The sequence below is a fragment of the Nelusetta ayraudi genome, unplaced genomic scaffold, assembly GCF_046127955.1.
Source record: "Nelusetta ayraudi isolate G7.1 ecotype Tasmania unplaced genomic scaffold, CSIRO-AGI_Nayr_v1 ptg000151l, whole genome shotgun sequence".
Taxonomy (NCBI): Eukaryota; Metazoa; Chordata; class Actinopteri; order Tetraodontiformes; family Monacanthidae; genus Nelusetta; species Nelusetta ayraudi.
Window position 1 is genome coordinate 580,001 of NW_027466201.1, and position 24,211 is coordinate 604,211.

General features: G+C 47.7%; 3 protein-coding genes and 1 long non-coding RNA gene across 8 annotated transcripts in view; 2 read left to right on the forward strand and 2 right to left on the reverse strand.

Annotated features, from left to right (window-relative positions):
- Window positions 1–5,756, reverse strand: part of mideasa (mitotic deacetylase associated SANT domain protein a) — an 11,182-nt gene extending 5,426 nt beyond the window's left edge. The window contains exons 1-4 of one of the 2 annotated variants that reach the window (XM_076013445.1): window positions 5,407–5,756; window positions 3,164–4,905; window positions 907–1,122; window positions 1–80 (exon numbers count right to left, since the gene is read on the reverse strand). The exon at window positions 1–80 is cut by the window's left edge and continues 263 nt beyond it. In XM_076013445.1, coding sequence (XP_075869560.1) covers window positions 1–80; window positions 907–1,122; window positions 3,164–4,633 — 1,766 coding nt within the window. In that variant the 5' untranslated portion in view covers window positions 4,634–4,905; window positions 5,407–5,756. Of the gene's footprint in view, window positions 81–906; window positions 1,126–3,163; window positions 4,906–5,406 lie in introns of both variants that reach the window. The other variant, XM_076013444.1, reaches the window with a different exon arrangement.
- Window positions 5,757–8,611: 2,855 nt separating this feature from the next.
- Window positions 8,612–18,900, forward strand: ttbk2b (tau tubulin kinase 2b). 4 transcript variants are annotated; one of them, XM_076013490.1, is made up of 16 exons: window positions 8,612–8,965; window positions 10,588–10,710; window positions 10,831–10,978; window positions 11,398–11,471; window positions 11,553–11,693; window positions 11,845–11,949; window positions 12,276–12,341; window positions 12,427–12,519; window positions 12,622–12,747; window positions 12,837–12,991; window positions 13,667–13,856; window positions 14,213–14,427; window positions 14,504–14,951; window positions 15,691–16,334; window positions 17,022–17,069; window positions 17,765–18,900. In XM_076013490.1, exons 2-16 carry the CDS (start codon window positions 10,642–10,644, stop codon window positions 18,153–18,155), a joined length of 2,913 nt encoding a protein of 970 aa, XP_075869605.1. In that variant the 5' UTR covers window positions 8,612–8,965; window positions 10,588–10,641; the 3' UTR covers window positions 18,156–18,900. The 4 variants fall into 4 exon arrangements, with proteins under 4 accessions (XP_075869605.1, XP_075869606.1, XP_075869608.1 ...); XM_076013491.1 differs by having other exon boundaries at window positions 17,768–18,900; XM_076013493.1 differs by lacking the exon at window positions 17,022–17,069 and having other exon boundaries at window positions 8,614–8,965; window positions 17,768–18,900.
- Window positions 18,901–19,833: 933 nt separating this feature from the next.
- On the reverse strand, window positions 19,834–21,134 carry churc1 (churchill domain containing 1). Its single transcript, XM_076013581.1, has 4 exons — window positions 20,994–21,134; window positions 20,603–20,738; window positions 20,445–20,515; window positions 19,834–20,312 (listed from the first exon to the last, which is right to left on the reverse strand). Exons 1-4 carry the CDS (start codon window positions 21,030–21,032, stop codon window positions 20,220–20,222), a joined length of 339 nt encoding a protein of 112 aa, XP_075869696.1. The 5' UTR covers window positions 21,033–21,134; the 3' UTR covers window positions 19,834–20,219.
- A 242-nt stretch (window positions 21,135–21,376) lies between these two features.
- LOC142879987 (uncharacterized) lies at window positions 21,377–23,404 on the forward strand. Its single transcript, XR_012925366.1, has 4 exons — window positions 21,377–21,911; window positions 22,038–22,099; window positions 22,351–22,551; window positions 22,639–23,404. It is a non-coding gene; the product is annotated as an uncharacterized LOC142879987 (long non-coding RNA).
- The last annotated feature ends 807 nt before the right edge of the window (window positions 23,405–24,211 follow it).

The following is a 24,211-nucleotide window of genomic DNA, read 5'->3' on the forward strand; positions in this document are numbered from 1 at the left end:
ATGATGAGGGGCTCGGGCCGCGGCCGCCGCTTCAGCTTGGACTTGCCGTCCTCGTCCAGGCCCGGGTCGCTCTCCCCGTCCTGGGTGGAAGGGGAGGCGGGGGGGGAAGAGGTGGTGGTGCGTTCACGTACCGAGTTTAGACTTTTTTTTACGTTGAGTAGTGGGCGTAGTGTTTTCTTACTTTGATGCCAAGATTGATTTGAATGCCCCTTTGTTCTATGTATATTTTTCCTTCTAAATTTCTTCATATAAATAATTAGAATATACTTATACATATCATATATATATGTACATATATATGTATATATAAAGTATATATATACATATATAGACATATACACAAATAATAAATATATACATTAATATACATATATACACACATATGTATATATATATATATATATATATGTATATATATATATACATTAATTAGTATATATATATATATATATACATATATATATATATATATATATATACACATCCATAAAGTCTTTATGTACACAAATTGCAACAAGTCACCTCTGACTCAGCGACACGTCATAAAATCATGTATTAATCATTAATAAATTATTAGTTAATAATTATAAAATCATGTAATAGCCAATCTATTAATAGCTATTTATCTATAATAGCAAATCTACAAATCTCACTATATAACTACCGGTAATGTATCCACTTTAGTGCATGATGACTGTATTGGGCTTTCCTTATGTTTTTTCGTGGATTCTTTGGCAACGGTGCAGTTAAATCTGTGGCATGAAAGCACAAATACGCCTTTAAAAATGTTGTGTATGTGCTGCCCAGCAGCATGTCCGGCAAGTCTTGATCGGCGCTAAGGGGTCATGCTGTCACCTGAGCTGGTGATCACGCTTGCACGGTGCCATTTTCAGCAACATTTCTCACCTGGCCGAAACTGTCGCTCACGGAGTTCCTGAGCGATCTCCGCCGGGCCACGATGACGGAGGGCTTGCGCTCGGGCTGGCCCGAGGGCCGCTCAACAGCGCTGGGACGCCCCTGCGCCCAGCCGCCCTGAGGGTCCGCCTGGCTCTTGCGCACTGGCACCGACACGGGGATGACCAGAGGAACCATTGTGGCCTGTTTACCCAGAGGACCATCTTCCTGCTGAGGCACAAAAGAAGAAGAAGAAGCAGGTGGATGATGAGGGAAGTGAGACCGAATCTAAAGGCCAAACAGTGTTTGTGAACATTTTTTGAAATGCATGCTGAATACATGCTTTTGCATATAAAATCAATAAGGTTACTAAAATTCACTCCCCATTTTTGGTGTGCAAGGATTTAACTGAATGTCAACATTAGAGATGTTGACAATGAATCGATTATTGATTAATTGTCAATTAAGAATTTAATCGATTAAATAAAATTAGTCGCAATTAATTGAATTTACAGTTTGTTTGTTTTTTGGTAAATTGCGTGGCGTATACCTGTATACCTAGAACATGTAACTTTTAAACAACCTTTTGAAATATGACCCATTAGAAGTCAACTTAAAAGTCAGAGGATACATGTTTAGGGTGTTTTTACTGTTCTCTAATGTATAAATGGACCCTCAACATTATTTAAGGGGTTAAATAATGTGTTCCTTACACATTTTTCATTATGAAATTTAGGTTCTTATTAATTTATTGTTTGATCGATAAGGTCAATCAACTAACGATTAATCAATTAATCGATACTTTGCATCCCTTTGGTCAGGCTGACTTAAAGGGACATTTTTTTTTTTTGTCACAGTTGCCTTCTGGTTCAGTGTCCACCTCCACACTGGGGGGTCCTGAGCCCTTAAAAAGCCGCCTCAAGGAGGCGCAGTTTGTGCCAGACCCCAAACTGTGATTAATCCAAAGGCTGCCCAAACTGAAAAACGGGACGTGACTCGCTGTGTCAATCCCTTTAGGAGATCGACTGACTGGATCTGTTCACTGTGGGTGGAGTCAAGACGGCACATGTGACCGGCGGAGCAGGAAAAAGCTGCACGGCGCCTTTTTTTTTTTTTTGTTACAGCTGCGCATGGCAATATTAAAACCTGTTTGCCGTGTGCCGGGGAGTTTAGGAGCGGAGGCGCTGCAGGTTGACAGCCGCGGGCCCCTCCCTAGCCCAGCCGTAGGAGTGGGAGCAAGAGCCTGTGGAATGTGGAGGTGTGCAGACACGCAAGGCGCTCGCTGCAACGCTTCACTCGCAAAAACAACAACCCAACAGCGGGCCTGATGCAGCCCCTCGGGGCTGCAGCATAGAAAGAGAGGGGGGGGGGGGAAAGACAATCTTTACGGTTTTCCTGTTTGCATGCCGAGCAACCGAGGGAGTGGGGAGTGCAAACGACAACAACAAGGGGGGGAAATAAATATGAAATGCAATCCAGCTGCTGTGGGTGTGCCACTCCGAATGTAAACACTCTGGATCCTGAGTCACAAGGCGCAGGCTTCGCTGCAGCTTTTGTCATGGCGATCGAAAGAGGGAGGGAGGGAGGTTTCAAAAATTCAAAAAAAAATAAAAATGATTTGCCCCGCGCGGCTCGACAGCGCCGACTGCGTAAACCGGGATCACATTGAGTAAAAAGAGCCGAGAGGAGAAGGAGCTTTTTTCTTTGCGAAAACGGTGGGGAAGTTCTGCAGAGAGACGATCCTTCCTCTTTGCCCGTGTCGAAACGAGAACGCTCGACGCTCTGCTCACACGTGGGAAATAGCTGACCTTGCAAAAAATAAAAAAATAAAAAAAGTTGTTTTTTTTTGGATCTCCGATAATCTGGGCCAAATCCGATCCAGGGTGTCGCACGTTTACGTTAAACACTCCCGCAGGCCCGCCGTCGCAATCCACCCTTTACTTTTGTGAATGCATTCGATTTGTATTGTCACACGGTGGGAATTAACGCCTCTCAAAGACTGATGACGACCCCCATCGGTCTGACCGCCTTGTTGTTGTCCCCTGTTCAACACGCAAGGTGACACCAAAGCTTCAGTTTCAGCCGGAAGCTGTAAAATGAGAAATCTGAGCTGCAAGTGTCGCGCTATGGAGAAGTTTTCCGGATAAACTGAGCGAGTTAGTCTACGTCACACGACTCCAGAATTGAACATAACCAAAGTTTAATACAATATGACCCCCTTGAAACTAATCGACTCCAGCTGCAGAGCAGCAACGAGACCGTCCTTCACCTTGACCATCTTGGCCGGCTCCATCTTGGACGCCTGCTGTGCCAGCGTCTCCAGGTTGATCTCCTTGGACGCCCGCCGCCTCCTGCTGGTGACCTGGATGACCCCTCCTGTCGTCACCTGGGTGGCTGCCGCCGTCGCCGTCACCCCGTTTTGGCTCGACTGAGGCTCTTTGGATTCCTGAGGCCAGACGTTGGTGGGGGGCGGCGACAGCGGCGACTGGCTGTCCCTGGAGAGGCGACGCGAGCGCCGCGGCGCCGCCGACGCATCCGCCACCTCGGCCGGGTTGTTTGCGGGGGCCTTGTCGGGGAAGGGGTTGGGCACGCGAGGCTCCGTCGCCTCCTGCTGCTGCTGCTGCTGCTGGGCGTCCTTCTTGGCCAGCGCGCTCTCAGGCGGGCACTGCTCGGGCGACTGGTAAGCCGCAAAGTTTTGCATCTGCTGCTGCTGCTGCTGCTTGGGCTGCGCCTGAAGTTGCGCGCCATCTTGCTGCGTCACGTTCTGATGCTGCTGCATCTGCTGCTGCTGCATGTGCTGCATGTGCTGCTGCTGCTGCATCTGCTGATGGTGGTACTGCTGCTGCATCTGCTGCTGCATTTGCATCTGCTGCTGCTGCTGCTGCTGCTGCTGCTGCTGAATATGTTGCTGCTGCTGCTGCTGCTGCTGCAGCTGCAGCTGACGCTGCTGATGGAGCTGCTGCTGCTGCTGCTGCTGCTGGTGCTGGTGATGCATTTGCTGCTGCTGCTGCATCTGGTGGAGGAGCTGCTGCTGCTGCTGCTGCTGCTGCTGGGATTTGGGCTGCTCGCCGTACACCAGGCCCGACACGGCCTTGTTGGCGGGAAAGACGGGGTAGTAGCCCCCCGAGAACTGCTTGCTGGGCCGAAACGTGGCCTGGAAGGGCTGCAGCATGGAGCCCTGCAGGGGGTGAGACGCCACGTGCGGCTGCCCCTGCACGTCCATGCCCTTGTGGGCGTGCTGGTAGGCCTGCTGCATTGGGTGCTGGTCCCACTCCAGGCCCCTCGCCTGCGCCGGGCCGTCCCTGTACGCCTCCACGGGCGGCGGCGGCACCGCCACCGCCCCCGCCAGCTGGCCCTCGGCCCCCATGGGCAGCGCCACGCCCTCGTGCACGCCCTTGTGGAACGCCATCTGTCCCCGGACGTTGCTCATGTACGAGCCAAAGTTCTGGCCCCAGGTAGACGCGGGGGGCTCCTGGGACCAGCCGGGGGCCTGCAGGGACTCCTGGTTCATCCACTTGACGGCGGGGGGAGCCTGTTGGTAGTGCGAGTGGCTCTGGGGACCCTTGTCCGGGTTGTAAACCACGGGCGAGCTGCCGGCCGAGTCGCCGTGGCCCGAGTCGACCGCCGGCGGGCCCATGCCGTAGTACACCTCCCCCGGGTGCTGCTGCACGGGCTCCTTCATGGCGGCGGCCCGCTGCTTGGCGCTCTTGTCGGCGCCGACTTGCAGAGGGAGACTCATGTCAATGTCATAAAAGGAAGGCGTGAAAACGTCGGGAGCGAGTGCCCTCTCGCTCTCGGCATGCAAACTGTTTCGTTATCGCCTCGCGGGGGTGTAGGAGGGGGGGATAAAAACTCCTGTGTTTACTCGCGAGTGCGGTGGTATTTGTGGAGGAAATATAAATCCTTGTGATGAAAGGTGCAGGATGGGGAGCGCGGAACCATCCTCGTCTCGGGTCAAACCTGAGGGAAACCGTCCGCCCTTCTCATGGTCCACCACCACCACCACCAGACCTTTTTATGACAAAAAAAAAAACAAGGCTTTAGTTTCGTTTAGGAAAAAAAAAACTTTCTTCCTCCTACATGACAACAAACACCAAGAATTTCACCAGCTTTTTTTTTTTTCTTTATTTTTTTACCCGCCTTACCGCAAAGAGGAAATCGAGGCCTACATGAGCAGAAATCCCTGTCAGTGCTGTAAAAACCAGGCAGTCAGTATAAAGGCCCTGCAGAAGCTTTAAGCCTATATTATAGTTTTTGTTACATTGAAGCCCATGTGCGCTGCAGCGGCGAAGTTCAGAAGCAAGCGAACGAGGCGCCTTGCAAAGCGTCGCTGCTGCCGTTTGGCACCGCAAAAAGAAATACAGGAAACGGAGGGACTCGGTCACCAGGGTGCAGCCAGTGATGTTATGTTAGAGAGAAAGGGAGAGAGAAAAATAAGCATTAGGGAAGCGCAGTTCTGCCGGCGCAACACGGCAGATTAGTGCGCATTAGTTGGACTAAAGTGTCATGTACCTCGTCAGTGGTGCACAAAGCTCCCCTATGGCACTGGCGGCCTCCATGGAGTCACTTTGGGTTTCGGTTAAAGTCGACTTGCGTGCAGCTCCGGCCGGGGCTTCAGCGCGCAGCGAGCGTCATAACAACTCCTGACAACTTTCGTCGCCCCCCCACAACCTCGAGTTTCGCTGCGCGCAATATGGCGATCGGAGGAGTTTACGATCCCGCAAAGAGCCAAAACACGATCCAAAGTCCGGCCGAGGGCCTTCGATAACGCTACGATGTGGTTGCACGCCGTGTCCGCGGAACCGTGTAACTTCAGGGAAGGAAAAAAAAAAAAAAAAAACATGTCCACAAACTTTCACACCCCCCCTCCACCACCTCCTCCCCCTCCTCCTCCTCCTCTCCACCAGCACAGCTCCGGCCCAGCCAGTAAAACCGCACATGAGACGGCGGCTGCGTGAGAACGCTGCCGTTGCAGCGGCCTGCTGGGAGATTTTTTTTTTTTCTTTCCCCCTCCCTCCCTCACGCAGATGTCAACGTCGCGCCGCAGACCGACACGCAGGCTCGGGCGCCGCGCGTCGGTTCATCCACAGGCACAGCGGGTAGAAGAGCGCCGCGAAAGCTGCGGAAAACACCCAGGAAGTTGTGCACTGCACCCCCTCCACCCCCACCAAACACACAAGGCACGCTCCTCACCCCCAAAACAGCTCAACTCACATCCTGTTATCCAATCCGATTGCCCGGCCGCTCCCTTTGCTATATCCGTGTACGTTTGTTTCGCTGTCGCGGGCCGTCCGGGAGAGCGGAGACTTACGTCACTCGGGAAAGCTCAGCTGTTTTGTTTTTTTTTGTTTGTGTGTGTGTGTGTGTGTGTGTGTGTGTGTGTGTGTTTGTGTGTGTGTGTGTTGGGGGGGGGTTTCCGACAGGTCAAGCAGCGCCTCTATCTGTCACGTTGTCTTATTGTTTTTAATCGTTAGTTTTAATAAATAAACTTTTGCTAGGGCTAGTTTAAGTTTGGTTATTAGGCTGGCGTTTATAACCGGGGGAAGGTCTAAAATTGAGGCCCAATATTATCCATGTTTCTTGCCAACAACAATAGTGATAATAAATGCAATTAAAAGTGTAATTCTTATAATCATATCATTTATAATAATCTAGAACTTGGTAGCAGTAATGTCGGTTTTTATTAGCATTTAGCAATTACCATAACTGTAAACAAGGACTAGTATTTGTAGACGTTTTTTGTCGTCGTTATTTTCATAAAATAAGAAGGAAACAAATTGTGCAAGTTTCTTGTAATAACTGTAGTAGTAATTGAGTAGTAATTGTCCAGGGTGTACCCTGCCTTCGCCCTATGACTGCTGGGATAGGCTCCAGCAGACCCCCGCAACCCTGAACTCAGGAAGAAGCAGCTACTGAATATGGATGCATGGATGGATAACTGTAGTAGTACTACTGCCTAACTAATTATTATTATTTCACACCAGTTAGAAATGTCCCTTATTTTTGGGGGGAAATTAAATACTGCACGGTATCCTTAACACAGCTAGCAAGTCAAGTACTGCAAGTGCGTGTCATTCAAGTTTAGTTCAATTTAAGGTATACAAATATATAAATCTGTCACTCAGCCACCTGCTGTCACCAGGACTGTTGCAGTGCAATTTAAAGCATTGGGGTTGATAATCAACAGTTCCAGGTGAGGTATGTGTGTTTGCACATGTTTTATTGCCTGATGAGGCAATTGTGCCTGGAAGACAACACGTTACTGCAACAAGCTCAACTCTTTTACCTCATATACTGAGAATTCTATAGCATGGCACCATATAGTGTGATTTGCTAGTGCCACATAAATTATTGCACAAAGTCAAGTCTCTTAAAATCCAAGTAAAACTACACCTGCTTACATCAGGCTTGCTCTCAACAGCATGGACTGTGATAGCTGACTTCTGCTATTTCCACCTGTCAGTCAGCAGTCATTTTGGTTTGCTTTCCAGGCCTTTAAGTCACACAAAGTCATTTAGCACGACAATAAAAACTGTCTGAAACTCTTTAAGTTTAAAGAGTTGACAGGCCTTATCTCTGTCCTAGAAGAATTAGATGAGAAAGATTGAGTTAAGAAAAAAAATCACCCCCTGTCACTGCTTCTTTTCATATTCTCTTCCATCTAAAGTCATATTATCTGGCTTCCACACTGGCCAGTAGGACAATGGAGGACAGACTGCTGTTATTGTTAAAGCGGTGGCAACTCAAATGGTGACGTGTTTCCTGTCAATTGCTTAAACCCCATTTGGAAAATTCCACAATTTCTGGAAGTGCACGGGTGCCTCACGCACCTCTTTCACAATGCCTGCTGGGCTCGGAGTCCAGCCCCGTAGCTGGATTTAGTTATTTTGCTTCTTTTAGTTTTAGTTTTCTGAATCCTCAGCGTAGAATAGTTTGAATTGTTAGCAAATTTACTTATCATGTTATTATTATCATATGAAATATGTAAAAACAAAAATCTTTTATTTGTAGATGCCACATATCTTAACTTTTTTGTCCTTCCTGCATCAATATTAAACCAAGATTGTATTTTGAATAATTTAAATAGTTTCGGTATGAATTACTACAGTAGCAAAAGCATTCAAGTGTTTTACTTGAATGCTCCTTCTATGCTCCAGTAGGAATTCAAGCTTAAAATTGCAAACCTGTGTGTGTTGATCAGTAACTTGATGCCGGAAAGTCAGAGGGCGCATCCTTGCTCGGGTTTCCTTGAATGATGTAATCGCGGCCAGTGGCGACATCAAGTGGCTTTAATGTGGCACAACATGTCATAGAGGAGGCTGCTGCTGCCCACTGTACAGATGCTCAAACTGAGTCATCCTAGAACATCAACGCCACAAAATCACAATAGATCAAGTTTGGATTGATTAACACAGCACAGTAACTTCAGCAAAGTATCATGGTAGTAGTACACGTGTTTGGGCTGGGTATGCATTTATGTTTTGTAGGATTTACTAAATGCAGTATTGTGCATCTATTATCAGGTATTCGGGGTTAATAAATGACAGTCAGCGATAATGTTGAAGAAGGTGGTGTGGAGATGAAGGGTTTGTGTTGTCAAGGGCATCACTCCACCCTGCTGACAAAGATGCTCAGATTAGTTTTTCTGTGACGGTTCGGTTCGAGCTAGAAGAGTCAATTCGGTGGTGCAGTGTTCCTCCCCTTTCTGCCGTTTGGATCGGACTGTGCTCTCTGTCACAAGCCATCACTCACTGTATGTGCAGCTGATGTAAATGTGAATGTAAATGTGTGGTGTTGCCCGACTCCGTCTCACGGATGCAGGACTTTGCGGAGGAATCAGGACGCACTGGCGCTGTGACGTCACGGACACGGCTTCTTGCCCGTGCGGGGCGACATTCCTCACCCGTTAGCATGCTAGAGGGCTAACTGCGGCTAACGCCAGCAATGGTCTATCACCGTTATCTCGTTTCTTTATGACTCCTTGAATTATGTACCGGCTGGACAGTTGCACGGGATGGAAGATGTGGACTTAAAATATTAACCGACGGTTCAATTCGAACAACGAGGCCAGGTAAGGTCGTCACGGGGGATTTTCTCCCTTGCTGGTTATCCTGACTAATTTCGCTAGCGTTAGTTAGCCTGTTTACATCACGACTGGGAACGACGCGTTGAATCCCGTGTTGTTAAGATTAGCTTCCCTGCGGCTAATCCTCTCAAACAAAACGAGGGAGCGGACATTTATGACAGAGCGTCGCTACGCTATAAAATCAGCGTATGTAAAAATGAACTACACTGAGCGTTATCATTTTTTTGTGTGTGCAAAAATCATCGTCGAGTTGTCCGCAAACTACCCAGAATAAGTGAGCCGTGTTGAGAACATTGAATCATAGTCTCTTTCGGGATTGGCCGTTTCTATGATACATTTGGCAGTAAACCATCACCTTACATCAACTAATAAACGTGACTCATATCACCTGTGTGCTTTTGCATACTGTACACTGTGCTGCATTATTTTTTTTTATTCCCCCAATCTCCTTACAATTACAGTTATTACACGGGATGCGAATAAATGCAACCCACCGAGATTCCCATCTGCTAATTGACATAACAAATTTCAGATTCTGTCAGTCAGAAGTCATTGACAAAAAAATAATAACTAATATTTTACATCGCTACTGCCTGTCATTTGAAGCGCGCCTGACGACTTTTATTGTGAAACCACTAGCAAATGCACGGTGTTGTCGATGAACGTATGTTTGACCAAAATACGATAGTCATATGAATTAGAGGTGTTCAGTCGGTGCAGGCAACCGGAAACAGCCCCGGTGTAAACTGAAACACTTTAATCAGTCACATAAAAGTCACATCTGCTCCGGGGCGTCCGCCTAACAGGCAAGGCATACGAGTGGCTCGGCCTGCTCCACTACGTTTTGTAGAAATGCTAAAGATGGGTATCATAATGACTGAACAGCACCACTTCTCGTCAAACCTCTCGAAGGACGATGCTGCAGAGCCAGCGTGCTGTTTTAAATGGCCCGGAGACCGAGACAAAGCCAAAGTGACGCTTCCAGGGGCTGTGTTCATGGAAATGAATGTGCAGGGTGTGAAAAGTTTTCCTTTTGAATCCAAATTCAGAATGCACGGAAAGACCTGCGATCATCCTGAGATCTCCAGAGCTCCAATAGCTAGCTGTATGTTAAGAGTTGCAGTAATGCTAAGAACTAGCTCAAGCACAGGGCTGGTCTGCATCGTAGCAGAGCTACTGGTCCACTGTTGATGGTTTTGGGGTTATGTTACTGAGATTTGAATTACATTTAGATACGCAAGAGAAAGAAAATGACACAAATTAGATCGAAACTTAAAGAATGCTGCAAAATATAAAAGTTAATCTAAACCGTATGATCAAATCCAAGTGGAATTGTTTTTTTGGATCAGCAAAAAAATTAAACTGAAAAAAAGTGAATGTAGTTGTTTCATAGCTAACTCCCCCTACTGATGCACCCAGGAAGCAACACAGAGTATATTTAACGCAGAACATTGTGTCATGTTCATTTACATGTCATGCAAAATTTCTCAACCTTCACGTGGATAACGCCCGTAACACCCCAGCACCTTTTGAAATGACGCTTCCTCTCTATGCTTTTATTTGCGCGGAAGAAAACCCGAGCTGAACGTGCGCCTGTGTGTTTGCAGTGAGGGGCTTGCGTCACTGATGCCAGCTGCAGGCTGTAGCTGAGAGCACTCGGGATGAGTGGGACTGGAGAGCCCACGGACATCCTGTCGGTGGCAGACGTGGTCAGGGACCGATGGAAAGTGGTGAGCTTTTTGCCAAACCCCCCCCCCCCCCCCCAAAAAAAGAAAGAAAACAGAACCCTGATTGCGCGTACGGATAGGATTTGCTCTGCCTCCGCCAACGAAACTCCTCCTTGATTCTAGGCCAGGAAGATCGGGGGTGGGGGGTTCGGGGAGATCTACGAGGTGGTGGATCAGCTGAGCCAGGCCACTGTCGCCCTGAAGGTGGAGTCGGCTCAGCAGCCCAAACAGGTGCTGAAGATGGAGGTGGCCGTGTTGAAGAAACTTCAGGGTGAGTGATGCTCAAGAGTTTTCCCCTCGCTACCCCTGTGAGTGGAATTGGGTTTTGACACATCATACCCACACTAATACCGGTATATTGGGAATTATTAGTTATTTAAAGGGCTGTCAAACGATTGATCTTTTTTAATTGCGATTAATCACAGAATATTCTTAGTTAACTGTGTTTAAATTGCATGTGTAAAATTCTGATAATTAGCATTTTAAGGCAGTTTTAACCCCATAATGTATTGTTGTTGTTTTTTTTACAAGGAATCGGCCAGAGGGGAAATGCGAATAAAAAATGAATCGCCATTAATGCGTTCACGCTGACAGCCCTAGTTATTTATCTAATGTATTGTGTGTTACTCTATTCAAAGGACATTTTTTTTTTTATCCTTCACTGGCTGTCAACTTTATTCCCCCCTAAAGGCAAAGATCACGTCTGCCGCTTCGTGGGATGTGGCCGAAACGATCGTTTCAACTACGTGGTGATGGAACTGCAGGTGAGAATTTTGTTTTTTTCTCGGCCGAAATCCGAAAAAGCTCTGCGTCGTAAACGTAACGCGCGACACTTTGACCTTCAGGGTAGAAATCTGGCCGATTTGCGGCGAACCATGAGCCGCGGCACCTTCTCCATTTCGACGACACTGAGGCTCGGCAAGCAGATCTTAGAGGCCATCGAGAGCATCCACTCTGTGGGCTTCCTGCACCGTGACATCAAGCCTGTACGTGGACCTAAAGCTCTCCCGAGCTTCCTTCACTATCTTTACTCTCATCATCTTAATGTTGACTGACTAAAACTTACACTTAAATTACAGCAAATGTCATACTAAAGTTGCTTTCCTAATGGTTTGCTGTTACTATTTTGAACTGTAGTCCAACTTTGCCATGGGAAGACTGGCCAGTACCTGCAGATGCTGCTACATGCTCGATTTCGGCCTGGCACGTCAATTTACAAACTCCAACCAGGAAGTCCGTCCAGTGAGTGCATTGTGTCGTTATTCATTTATTTATTTATTTATTTATTTATTTATTTAACACGTCTCAAAGAAGCTCAGTATTTGTTAGTGAGGCAAACATTGTGTAATAAAATTAGTGAAAGCTGAAATTATCTCTCATTGGACCCTGACAACCTTAAAGTTACCTCAGCGAAACCTAACGTTTAATCGTATAGAATAGAAATCATTTTTTATCCTGAACTCATCACTAACTGTCTATCAAGGTAAAAACTGAAGGCCAAACACTGCTGGTATCCAAGACGCCATGATGTTTTTATCCCGTGTGTTCATATATTTCTGTTCTTTCAGCCTCGTCCCGTGGCCGGCTTCAGAGGCACCGTGCGCTACGCTTCCATCAACGCCCACAAGAACAAGGTGAGCGCACACGCAGAAGGTGCGACTCCACCCTTTCCGCCTCTGCTCCCTTCTCACGCCTTGCGCCTCCCCGTGTGTCTTGCAGGAAATGGGTCGCCACGACGACCTGTGGTCCCTCTTCTACATGCTGGTGGAGTTCGTGGTTGGCCAGCTGCCCTGGAGGAAAATCAAAGACAAAGTATGGACGTCTTTTCATTCTTAGAGCGGCTCAGATGTGCAACTCGCCGCTCCGTCTGCATTCGTTTCAACTCCTATTTCTCCACAACGCGTTTGTTCTCAGGAACAAGTGGGAAATTTAAAAGAGACGTACGACCACCGTCTCATGCTCAAGCACCTTCCGACAGAGTTCAGCGCCTTCCTGGACCACATCCTGACGTTGGATTACTTCACCAAGCCCGACTACCAGGTCAGCTCCACGTTTCATTTGCGTTTGGCTGCTCGTCCGCCTCCTCCGGCCGGTGGCTGACCCACTTCCCTGCCGCTTCCCTCCGTCAGCTCCTGATGTCGCTGTTCGAGAGCGCCATGAAGAGCCACGGCGTGCTGGAGAACGACGTGTACGACTGGGAGAAATGCGATTCCGAGGACATGCTGACCATCGCCGGCGCCACCACCACCAAGCAGCTCACGCGTCTCACGCCGGCCTACATGGGGTATTTACGGCTTCGGCCAACACTCACTGTTAGGGCTGTCCCGATACTATATTTTCACTTCCGATACGATACCGATATTTCAACCTTGAATATCGGCCGATACCGATATCGATCCGATATCAGCATGCTACAAATAAAACATACTTTCATTATTTATTTTAAAAGTACTGTCACACGGCCGACATTATTTCTTCCTCGAGCACATAGACTGTTACTGTTGAGGTCACGTGAGCTCTACAAGCTGGAGCCGAGCACTCTTCTTTGGCGAGCGCACCAGGTGTATTACCGCCACCTACCGCTGTGTTGGAGTATGAACCACATGTCACCTATTTGCATAGGGCAGAAGCGCCGGAGTAGAATGGACTGCTTTCTATCAGAGTGTTAATATCGGAGACTTAAGATGACGTCCGATATAATCCGATATTCCTTTTTTGGCTGATATCGGACCGATATCAATATCGGATCGGGACAGTTCTACTCACCGTTCCCTGCTGCATTTGTCACTCGTCCTCTTCAAGTTCCCATCTCACGGTGACCGGCACAAGTTCAACTTTACCAGCCAAGACTCCAAATGTGCACCGTCAGGGATCCCCGTGGAAGCGGCGGCTCTAATTTGCGCCGTGTGGAAGTGAGATGCGACCCCGCGGTGACCTTAACTTGCTCTCCCCTCCGCAGCATGGCCAACGCCTCCATGCTGCCCGGCGACCTGCAGAGGGAGAACACCGAGGACGTCCTGCAAGGGGAGCGCCTCAGCGACGCCGACAACTGCCCCCTCATCCCCACGCCGACCACGCCCGGGCCGGACGTCTGGGAGGAAATGGACCGCAACAGGAATCACAAGCGCGGGCCGCAGTTGGCCAGGAAGGTCGGAGAAATGTTCTGCTACCAGTGAGAGTCAAAGTTTCCGCCCCCCAGAAATGACAAAAGGGTTTTTGTTACGTGTTCCATTTCCGTTTTTATTTAACAGTGAAGCACTTTGAGATGCATTGATAATGCATGAAAAGCGGCATATAAATAAAGTTTTGATTGAGGGAACTCTCCCAAGGGATCAAAAAAGTAAAATTGAATTGAAAATTCCAAAAATATCTGTTAAGAATTTGCAATTTGCAAAAAAAATCTGCTCTGCAGCCCTGACTTGAATAGAAACCTCCAGTGGCTTCTCTCACGTCCCCGCCTCTGTGGTCTCATCCCGGTGCCGTCCCTTCGCGGCGTCTCCCTCAGGTGTTGAGCGAGGACGAGCACAGTCAGGACAAGGGCAACCAGAGTCCAAACACCGGCTCCGTGCAGAGCTCGCCCAGGCGGGTGCGCTCGGAAACCATGTTCCTGGAGCGGGCGGCGCCGCTGCTGCGCAGGATACGACACAGCCAGAGCCTGGCGTTCGAGAAGAGGCTGGCGCCGGAGCCCAAGCCCACCATCGAGCGGTTCCTGGAGGCCTAGTCAGTTCGCCGTGTCGCGCATGTTTCTGCGTATTGTCTCTTGACGCACAACTCACCGCGACTTGATTTCTCGCAGCTTGGGCAAACAGCGTCCGATCCTTCCTCACGTCGCCGGGAAATCCATCCCCGAGCGGGGACAGAAGACCTGCGGCGATGGACGCTCCGGCACGGGGACCCCGGAGCCCGAGGAGGCTCCGGCCAGTGGCGGCTTTGTGGCCGTGAACCTCAGCCCCGTCCTGCAGGAGGGAGACTCGCAGGAGTGGGTGATGCTGGAGCTGGAGCAGGGCGGCGGCGGCGGCGCTCCGGGGGCCACCGGGCCTCCAGATGCGGCGCCGTCGGAGGACAAATCTGGGAATGAGAAGCAGACGGCGGAGCAGCAGGAGGACCAGTGTCCGCCGCTGCCCACCAGTCCAGTGTTGTCACAGATGTCCATGCCGGGCACGTGGCTGCTGGGCCACCGGAGGATACCGGGCATGCTGGGACAAATGCCTTCGGTCATCATGGGAAGATCCCAGTCAGACCAGGTGAGGCCGATCAGGAGCTAGGGATGCAAATGATCGATTCATTCATTAATCGTTAGTTCATTGACCTGATCGATCGATTAACGATTAACTGATCAGCTGCGATTTTTCCTGAGAACCTAAATTTCACAATGAAAAATGTCTAAGGAAGACATTATTTAAGCCTTCAATAATGTTGAGGGTCCAATGTGACCCATTTTTACACTAGAGAACAGTAAAAACACCATAAACATTTAACCTCTGACTTTAAGTTGACTTCTAATGGGTCACATTTCAACTTTTTTTTAAAATGTTGTTTAAAGTAACTTCTAGTTATATTGACCATCACAGTATCTACAAGTGAACTGCTCTTGCCTGCCACTACACTGTTATATTAATATTAACTACCAGTGTAAAAAATGTTCAATTAATTGCGACTAAGTTAACTTAATCGATTAAATTGTTATCGACAATTAATCGATTAATTGTTAATGTCCCTATCAGGAACTGAAGTGTTTATTTCTCTGTGCAATGAAAAATCCAATATGTACGAATAGAAAACTACACTAGCAAAAGCAGAGACATAGAAAATCTAAAGACATCAAATTCATAGGGTTTGTCCAAACTTCTGACTGGTAGTTCACTTTGGAGGTACTTTTTGATGCTCTATCCAAGTGTCTTGTCCTGTCCCTTTGTCACAAAGCTGTTTTCCCCGCATAATTCTGACCATTCTTTGACTTTGAACCGCCCTCCTCCCCTCCAGTCCTCCAGCTCCGTGCCACCGTCCCCAGTCCAAGAGCGAGCTGACGCAGTCCTCCTCGAGGCGCCATCTGCCAAAGCTGGCAAAGCGCCGGAAGGCGGCGAGCGATCGGACTCGGCCCGCAGCCCGGCCAAAGGCCTCCCCGCTCACCTGACCAACGACAGGGACCCCGAGAGCGACTCGGGCCTGCCCGACCGCTCCCTGGAGCCGCACCAGCAGCCGCAGGCGGAGACCACCGCCACCGTCTCCTCCTCCCCGCCGCCGGCCGTCCTCCGGCCCAGAGACTCGCCGTCCTCGCCGAGGTTCAGCCGCATCCCCGTCCGCGACCCCGCCATCTTCCTGGACTCCCCCAGCAGCCGCGACTTCAACGTCGCCGAGAGGCGGCACCGCTGGAGCAGCCCGGTGCCGGGCTCGCCCACCCACTCGCCGTCCCCGTCGCTGTCCTGCGACAACCTGCCCAACGTGCTGCCCAGGGACCGGCTGTCGTCGGAGCGCGAGGACCCGCTCTCCCTGTCGTCCTCGTCGGGCAGCAGGAGCAAGATCCCGCGCCCCCTCAGCGCCACCTTCCTTCCCGAGCAGCTCTCCAGCAAGTTCCTGCCGCGGCCGCCGCCGGGGAAGCCGTCCAGCCGCGCGTGTGCCGACACCAGGTACGAGCGGGTGTTCGCTTTTGTGTGAAACTTCGGAGTTCGGGTGGTCAAGGTGCAGAAATTTACCACCGTACTCTATGAAGCAGAGAAGTCTTTCAACCTTCAATACAAAAAATACGCTTGTTCAACCCTGTTCAACAGGCTAGACCACCAATGGGCAAACATATTGACTGGTGGGGCCACAATGGGCTCTAAAATTTAACAGAGGGGGCCAGAGCAGCAGCAGATGGATGGAGTGTTTTGGTAAAAAAAAACAAAACCATGGAATATGTAGAAAACATGTGAATTAATGTCAAAATCAGTGTCTTTGAGGCCCCACGGTATTTAGCTCTTTATTGAAATGACTCTTAAAGCAAAAACGTTTTTAAATCTATTTTATGACTTGCTACCAATATAATTTTTTTCAAGGTTGGGTTTTTAGGGTAAAACTTTGAGCATCCAGTAATGAGTTTGGGTTCACATTCTGCCTGAGACAGCTGTGTTTGCATCATGACCAATGAAATTCCAAAGAACCAAGTGCCTAATATGAACACAGTACAGTGCGCAATGAAGGAAAACCCCAGTAGGTAATTCTGTGGAAAGACAACGGCGTTACGAGAAGCTCAGAAAAGACAACAGAGAGAAAGGGAAAAAAAAAAAATGGGACTCAGGACTTCGAAACCTAGACGCTCATATTTTTCTCTGCAGAAATCTCCTATTGTCCCGGCAGCCTAGCGTGAGTTTTCTGTGCAGAGGGTGAGTAGAGCCACCTGAGGATGCACGCAGCCCTGCTCCAAACCTGAATGACTCGCCCGCATCTTCCGGTCGCAACCGGTCGCTGAAGTCACCTCATCCTCGTCCCGCACCGCCAGTTCACGTTCATGTGCATCTTACCAAATGCACAAATCAGTCCCAGAGATGTGACGGCCCGTCACTTCATTTACACTCGCACTGAGATACAGTCACCCTGACCCTCTTTAAATGCAAGTATTTGTCCTTTCACGCAGCAGGAGTAAGTGAAAGAGAAGCACGTTTGCATCCAGCAGCTGTGGCCAAAAGTTTTCGGACACCTTCAAAGTTTGACACACTCTCAAGTGTGTATAAAACTGATTTCAATTTTTAGCATGAAATAGATTTCGAGAAATCTTTTTTGCGTACCAGTGTGATTCTTAATGCAGTATGTCACCAATGCATGCGGTGTCCAAAAACTTTTTTCCACCACCCAAAATCATCATTTCACGATTACCAAAAAAAAACAACGGCTGTGCCATTCAGATGGTTTTAATGTCAACCAGTGCGCTGCAGAGTCTTCTGACTTGCGACAGCACTGCTAGTCGCGTTTGATACGAGCGCTAAATGAACGTCTAGTGGGATTTATCGCTACTTTGAAACTGTAGAGGAGGAAATCGTATCCTTGTCGTCACCTTCCGCCACTGTGCTCCCTCTTCCAGAAGACGGCGCCTGCGGGTGCGGGCCAGCAGCACGAGCGACGCCGACTTCCTGGCCAGCCTCACGCAGATGATGCAGGACCGCAACGGGATGCTGCTCAGCCCGCCGCCTCCGGCACGGCCGCGCAGCTCCTCGTCCTCCCTGCAGCGCTCGCTCAGCTCCTCGCCGTCACGCCAGGAGCTGCGCGAGGGCGGCGGCGTAGGCGTAGGCGGCGGCGGTGGCGGCGGCAGCAGCGGCGTGCCGCAGGGACGCAGCCGCTCCCCGTCCAGCTTCTCCGGCTCGCCGCCCGTGCGCCACGCCCACGAACGGCCGGGCGAGGTCCGGTGGTGTCACGCCACCAAGGGGAAGCCTCTCGTCCAGGAGGGCAAAGCCTCTGACAAAGTGAAGCGATGACCGGGCCATAGCGCGGCGGTCCGGTCCCGGACCAGCATGTGTGAATACGGTATTTACTCCAGGGAATGTACGTAATGTAAAATGTATGATACATTGTATTTATTTATTTATTCATTTGTTGGACTTGTCTCTGAAAAATACTTGACTGTAGCTCGGTACCTGTAGTCGGGTTTGAAGGCGGTTGAAGACGCTAAGACGGCCAACTCTTTACCTCTCAATATTACTCCTAGCACTCCACGTAGGCCTAACAAGAGACCAAAAAGACAACGTTTCATTCTTCAAAGGGATGTGAAAAAAAAAGATTTTAAAAAATCATGTTAATTGTAGATATGTACCATTAAGAGAATAGTGTACACACTAAATAGATCTGAACACTGACGGTGAGAGCCAAGCTGACGTCAGCAGCATTAAATGTACAGAGCCAAGGCATGCAGCCCCCCCCAAACCCCCTACCCATGCTAACCTCACTACTGTAAGGCTGCTCCAGCGCAGGCCGATTATTGTATGTTAATAATGAACCTCCGATTTCTGCCATATCACAGATGTAGTAAGTAGCGTGCTGTTACTTTGCTCGAAAAGTCATGCAGAATTGCATCAGCATTTTAGAATGTACAAGTAAGTGCACTCATTCTGGGTATTGTAAAAGTGCATGAATATTCCTTTTTTTTATTTCTGTTTTTTTTTTTATTCATTTGTACAGTCCACCGAGACATCTCTATTTTTTATTAAATTGCTTCAGCTCATAGTGAGACCAAGACCTTTTCTTCCGCTGAGTTAATTCTTAGGAGGGGAAAAAAAACAGATTAAATTTTTTTAAATCATGCGCTGGCTTCACAGTATTTAATGCCCATCGTAATTAAAAATGCTATTAATCGTTCGTTCTTAGCTTGTGTTGAAATTTTTTTTTTAAAGTATCTGTCGACCTTCATTAAACATGCTGAGATGAAGTAATGGCGCGTTTCATGATCCAGCTCGAACACGCAGTAACGAGGGCTCGGACTGCGACGCGCCCTCTGAGAACAGTCAAGCTTGTCAAAATCTGTCCAAGCAGCCGCTTTTTAAGACAGGCCTGTATAAGCACAAAAGACAGACTGCTGACAGGCTGGCGACTGAACAGGGAGGTCGTCCCCGATGACACCCTCTGAAATATGAGCCGACGCAGCTGCAAAATAACACGCAGTTTAATGTCGGTAAGTAAGAAGAGATTTGTCACTTTTCAAGCTCTTCTGTCTAAAAATCCCCCTTGAAAACAAACTTGAGGGGTCTGAAAATGTTCAGATCCAAAAAACTAAATTTTGCATAAACGTTTGAATCAAATGTTTGCAATAATTGTTATAAATTATGATTGGCTGCTTCTTCCACAGCGCCCAACTGACTTCATCAATCAGAATGCAAATCACCCTACATACGTCAAATGCCCACATATGGACAACAGTTGGGTGGGGTGGGGGGTTGACCACACCCTCTAAAGTCTAGAGGGCGATGACTTAAGGCCAAAGCTCCCCCTTGTGGAAACATAAAACAGTAAACATTAAAAGGACTTATTTTATGTGCTATCAGACAGTAGGTCACTGATCAATCACCGTGACGGTCACTCAGACCTCAACGCTGCATGCAGCTTTAATTCTAACTTGTGTCGGGCTTTTTTTTTGATTCAGAAAAAGACAATGACGACATCTTAGTAGTAAAAAATATTTATTCACAACACATCATCGGCTGACTTGAAATATTGTTTTTGGTCACATAGAGGGTAATAAAAAGTATGTGAGGTGAGACAGTACTTTCAAAACAGTCTCACCATTTGTTTTGACACTTTCCAACCTGCCATGGAAGATTTTTTTTTTAAAAAGAAATGTAGTTTCATAGCTTTAAAATATGTTCCTTTTTTTTTTTTTTTTTTTTTTTTTTAAACCAATTCATTGACTTACTTACAAAGGGTGATGCCAGCAAGGCATACTGTGTCAATGTTGAAATGTCAGTCAATTGTGAAAAATAATTTTTTGTGATCATCCATGGCGAGGAAGAAAAACCACTCAACATCACTGAAACGCAAATGATGAGCTACTAAAAGAGAGGGGCCGACTGTCTGGGGTCGTCAGGTAACACGCTGATGGAGTCTTCTGCTTTTCCACAAAGCATGCAGAGCATTGTGTACTCCTGGAACAACACAAAATGAAACAGAACAGGTAGGGGAAAAAAAATATGTAGCATCAAAAAACTGACTAGATGTCAAACCAGGTCTTATTCAAAAGTTGCATTAGACTTTGTACCTGTACACAGAGATCTTACCTGATATTCATCAACCACAGAGAATGTGTATTCATGCCTGGCGATCACGTGGTCACAGTTTTTACAGACATCTGAAATTGACAAAAGCAAGTGAGAGCGAGCAAAAACACAACATCACTTGAGAGGCCCCTGATGACGAGACGGGAGCGGAGACTCACGGTCATATGTGACGATCTCCTCTCCATCCTCTTCCTCTGTGGCTTTGTTGTTGATCAGCACAAAGTCCCTCTGGTGGCAGTGGGCACACCCCAGGTAGTTCATCAAGTAAGATCCGCTTTCGAGGCAAGTGTTCCCCTGCGCAGGAAATTACAGCCATAATAAAACTTATGCTAACAACGTGAGCATCACAGACAACTCTTGCCTAGTGTTGCACATCAGCGCTGTAGCATTTCAGAAGGTTGTTCTGGCTTTAAAGAGACTCGAACTTGCAGGAGAGCTAACGTACATGTTGTTGCTAGTTAGCATTGGATACTAACTAAACGGACTAAAGCGCAAGAACTAACTGTGCAACTACGCTAACAGTTATGTCTTCCTGCTACATCCACTCACCCGGTCCGGGTATTCCTTCTGAAGACACCCGTTACACATTATGGCAAACTAAATAACAACGATGTAAATATGAAATCTTATATTATTTCAGGGAGTGTCTATGGTTAAAACGATAATTACTCTAAAGAAAAGAAAAAAAAGGACAGCTTCTTCCGCAAATACGCTGGTTCCCCTCGGGTATTTAGAGCGATAAAACATATACGTTCGCAGACATGGTTGGCAAAGTCAGGGCTAGCGTTTGGTTTATGTTTTGTAAATCTACGAAAAAGCCCCGCTTCCTCCCCCCTCCGCTTCCGACCTCTTCTTCGGCGTGCGATTGGACGGGACGAGCATGACGACATCTACGCAGGTAAACATGGCGGCCAGGTTGCAGCTGAAGTTTGTATCCACGTGAATTCTATCTGTAGATATTCCTTTAATTACACAATCAGCTGCTTCGTCATCCACTGTCACGGTTTAGAATTGCCAGAAAACGTTTCTCGGGTGATTTGTGTCACCGGAAGTCTTGCACCCAAGTTATGTCCACGTTAAACATGAGATACTGTCCTTAAACTCAGACTTGTGCTGCTAGAGAGTTGCAGCTTTACATTCATTCACTACCGTCTAGCGCTGTCAACGTCGTCACCGACCGACATTTTTGTCTTTATTTAGTCAGTGGCCACATAAAACCATATACATTTTTTATGCCAGTGCTACTGTTTTGATTTGATAATGGTCAATTCATGAATTTATTTTCCAGTTCTTGTCTGCTTAGAAGTAGAAATGCTCAAATACCCTCAGCAAATAATGGGCAACACCACTGAACAGAAGGCCAGAACAATGGCCTCGAATAAATCAATCAAGACGAAAAAGAAGAGGAAGAAGAAGAGATTGAAACGTGATTTCTGTGCCTTGTGTTACTCCACATATTTACAAAAGGTAACTGTCTCTGAGCCATGCTCATTTTTTTTTAATTATTATTGTGAATGTAAGAGAGATGCAACTGTTATTAATAAACACTGGATGTATTTATTTATTTATTTATTTATTTATTTATTAACTCAGAATGGTCAAGATCACTGCCATAGTCTCCGGCATCACAAACTGCTTGAACAGCTGTTGGGCAGGTTAGTCACTTCCTAGGTAGCTGTATATATATATACATAGGTATTTTAGGTAGTTTGTTGTGCACTGTTTTGCACTTGTTTGGGTCACAAGTAAATACTTATGTGTGGAAGGTGTTTTTTTTTGGGTTTTTTTCTTCAGTTAGTGATAGTTAAATTATTCTGGTTTTATGTATGTATGTCTATGGATATGATATATAAGATTAGCTGCATGAATATAATGACCAACAAATCTGTTCTGAGTATCTTTACAGGCCTTCCTGTCATGATTGTTACGCATGCAGTCAATACTCCATGGTCTTAGATGAATTTGAACGACACATCTCCACTGCTCAGCACAAAGCCAAGATGAAGATTCTCACGACCTGTAATGAAAAACCCGAGCCTCTGATTAAAATACTGGGTCTAGATCTACTGAACCAACTCAAGAAGAGAAACAAAATGATCAGGATAAAGTGAGTGATGGCATAATCCATTTTCATTAATGTCCCTCATGCATGCTTGTTGACGATGTATTGAAACACTGTTTCTCACCTTCATAGGAAACTAATAATGCGGCAGAACAGGAAGAAACGGATGCAAATGTGTGACCAACAGGGTAAGCGAGCCACTAAAAAAGCCACAAAAGTTACTCTAAACAAGAATAAGAACACCTCTGGTAGAGGTTCTGCCACTAAAACCAGGAAAGGCATTCTTTCTGGCAGTCACTCGGGTCACTCGTCAATTAATAACACATTGCCTCCTGGTGATGACCTTCAGCTTTGCGATCACTGCCGGAGGATGGATGATAATGAAACGGACAGCTATTTTAATAGCTTTCACACACAAAAATTTTCCAGAAGATTGCCAATGCGCATAGAATGGTCTGCCAACAACACACAGTACAACAGTAACTTTCCCAGCGACAGCCCCCGTCGGACCATGGTCATCTTCCTTGATGACAGTGATACCAGGAAAATGGGTGGCTCCCATGCAGGACGAGGACAACAGAGTTCTCAAAGTTTACCTCTAGCCACCTCCAGGAGCAAACCTGCAGATCCAATACAGGATGGCTGCGTCAACTCAATGCTGTGGGAAGTCAGGCGGGATCCTGGTGTGAGGGAGCCATGTAGAGTGGAATGTGAAGCTCACCACAGTGAGAAGACCTTGGTTGCTGCACATGAAGCTTGGAGGCAGAATAGTCGTGCAGACACGGGAGCTCAGCTAGAGCAGCAAATGGGGGGTTCCCTTAAAAACAATGCCAAAAAGATGACACCTATCCTGAAGGTGGAACCACAACCGTCAAGCAAAACCACCTCTGTGGCCGAACGATCTCTGCAGAGTGCGAAGGGCTTGGTTGCTCCCTCTGAAGCTGGTAAGCAGGACGGTAGTGCAGCCACAGGAGCTCAGAATAAACAGCCAATGGTTGGTTCCTTTCAGAACAGTGCAATAGGGGTAACACCCACCATCAGGTCTCCCGCCACTGCACTTGTGCAACTTTCAGTGGAAAAATTGCTTGTACCGGTGTCCAACTCTGGAGTTTATTTTTCTGGTGTGAAACCAAAAAAGCCACCTGTGCAGAGTGAGATGAGTTCGGTCACCCCGTGTGGGTCTGGTTGGGAGAACAGTGGTGCAGGTGGGGGAGCGCAGACGGAGCAGCCAACGAGTGATTCCTTTAAAAACAATGCCACAAAGGTGACATTCGCCACCACCACGCCTGTGGAAAAGTCAACGACTAGATTGCCTGTGCCTTTCTCCAAATCACACGTTCTTTCTTTTGGTACAAAACCAAAACCGAGAAACAACACCACTTCTGTTGGTAAACCATCTCAGCGGAGTGAGAAGAGCTTGCTTGCTGCAAGTGATGCAAGTGGCAGCCACAGTATGATCCGCCAAAGCTCAGTTCCAACTGTGTTGGTTAATTCCTCGAACCTGAACCTCAACTGTAAGGTTCGAATCGCACGTGAACCAGGCATCTCTGTGGATAAATCATCTCGGCAGAGTGAGAGGAGCTCGGCCACCCCACGTGAAGCTGATAGGCAGGGCAGTGGTGCAGGAAATGGACCTCAGAAGGAACAGACAAACCAAACCAACTCTGTGGATAAACCATGTCAGCGGAGTGAGAAGGAATTGCTC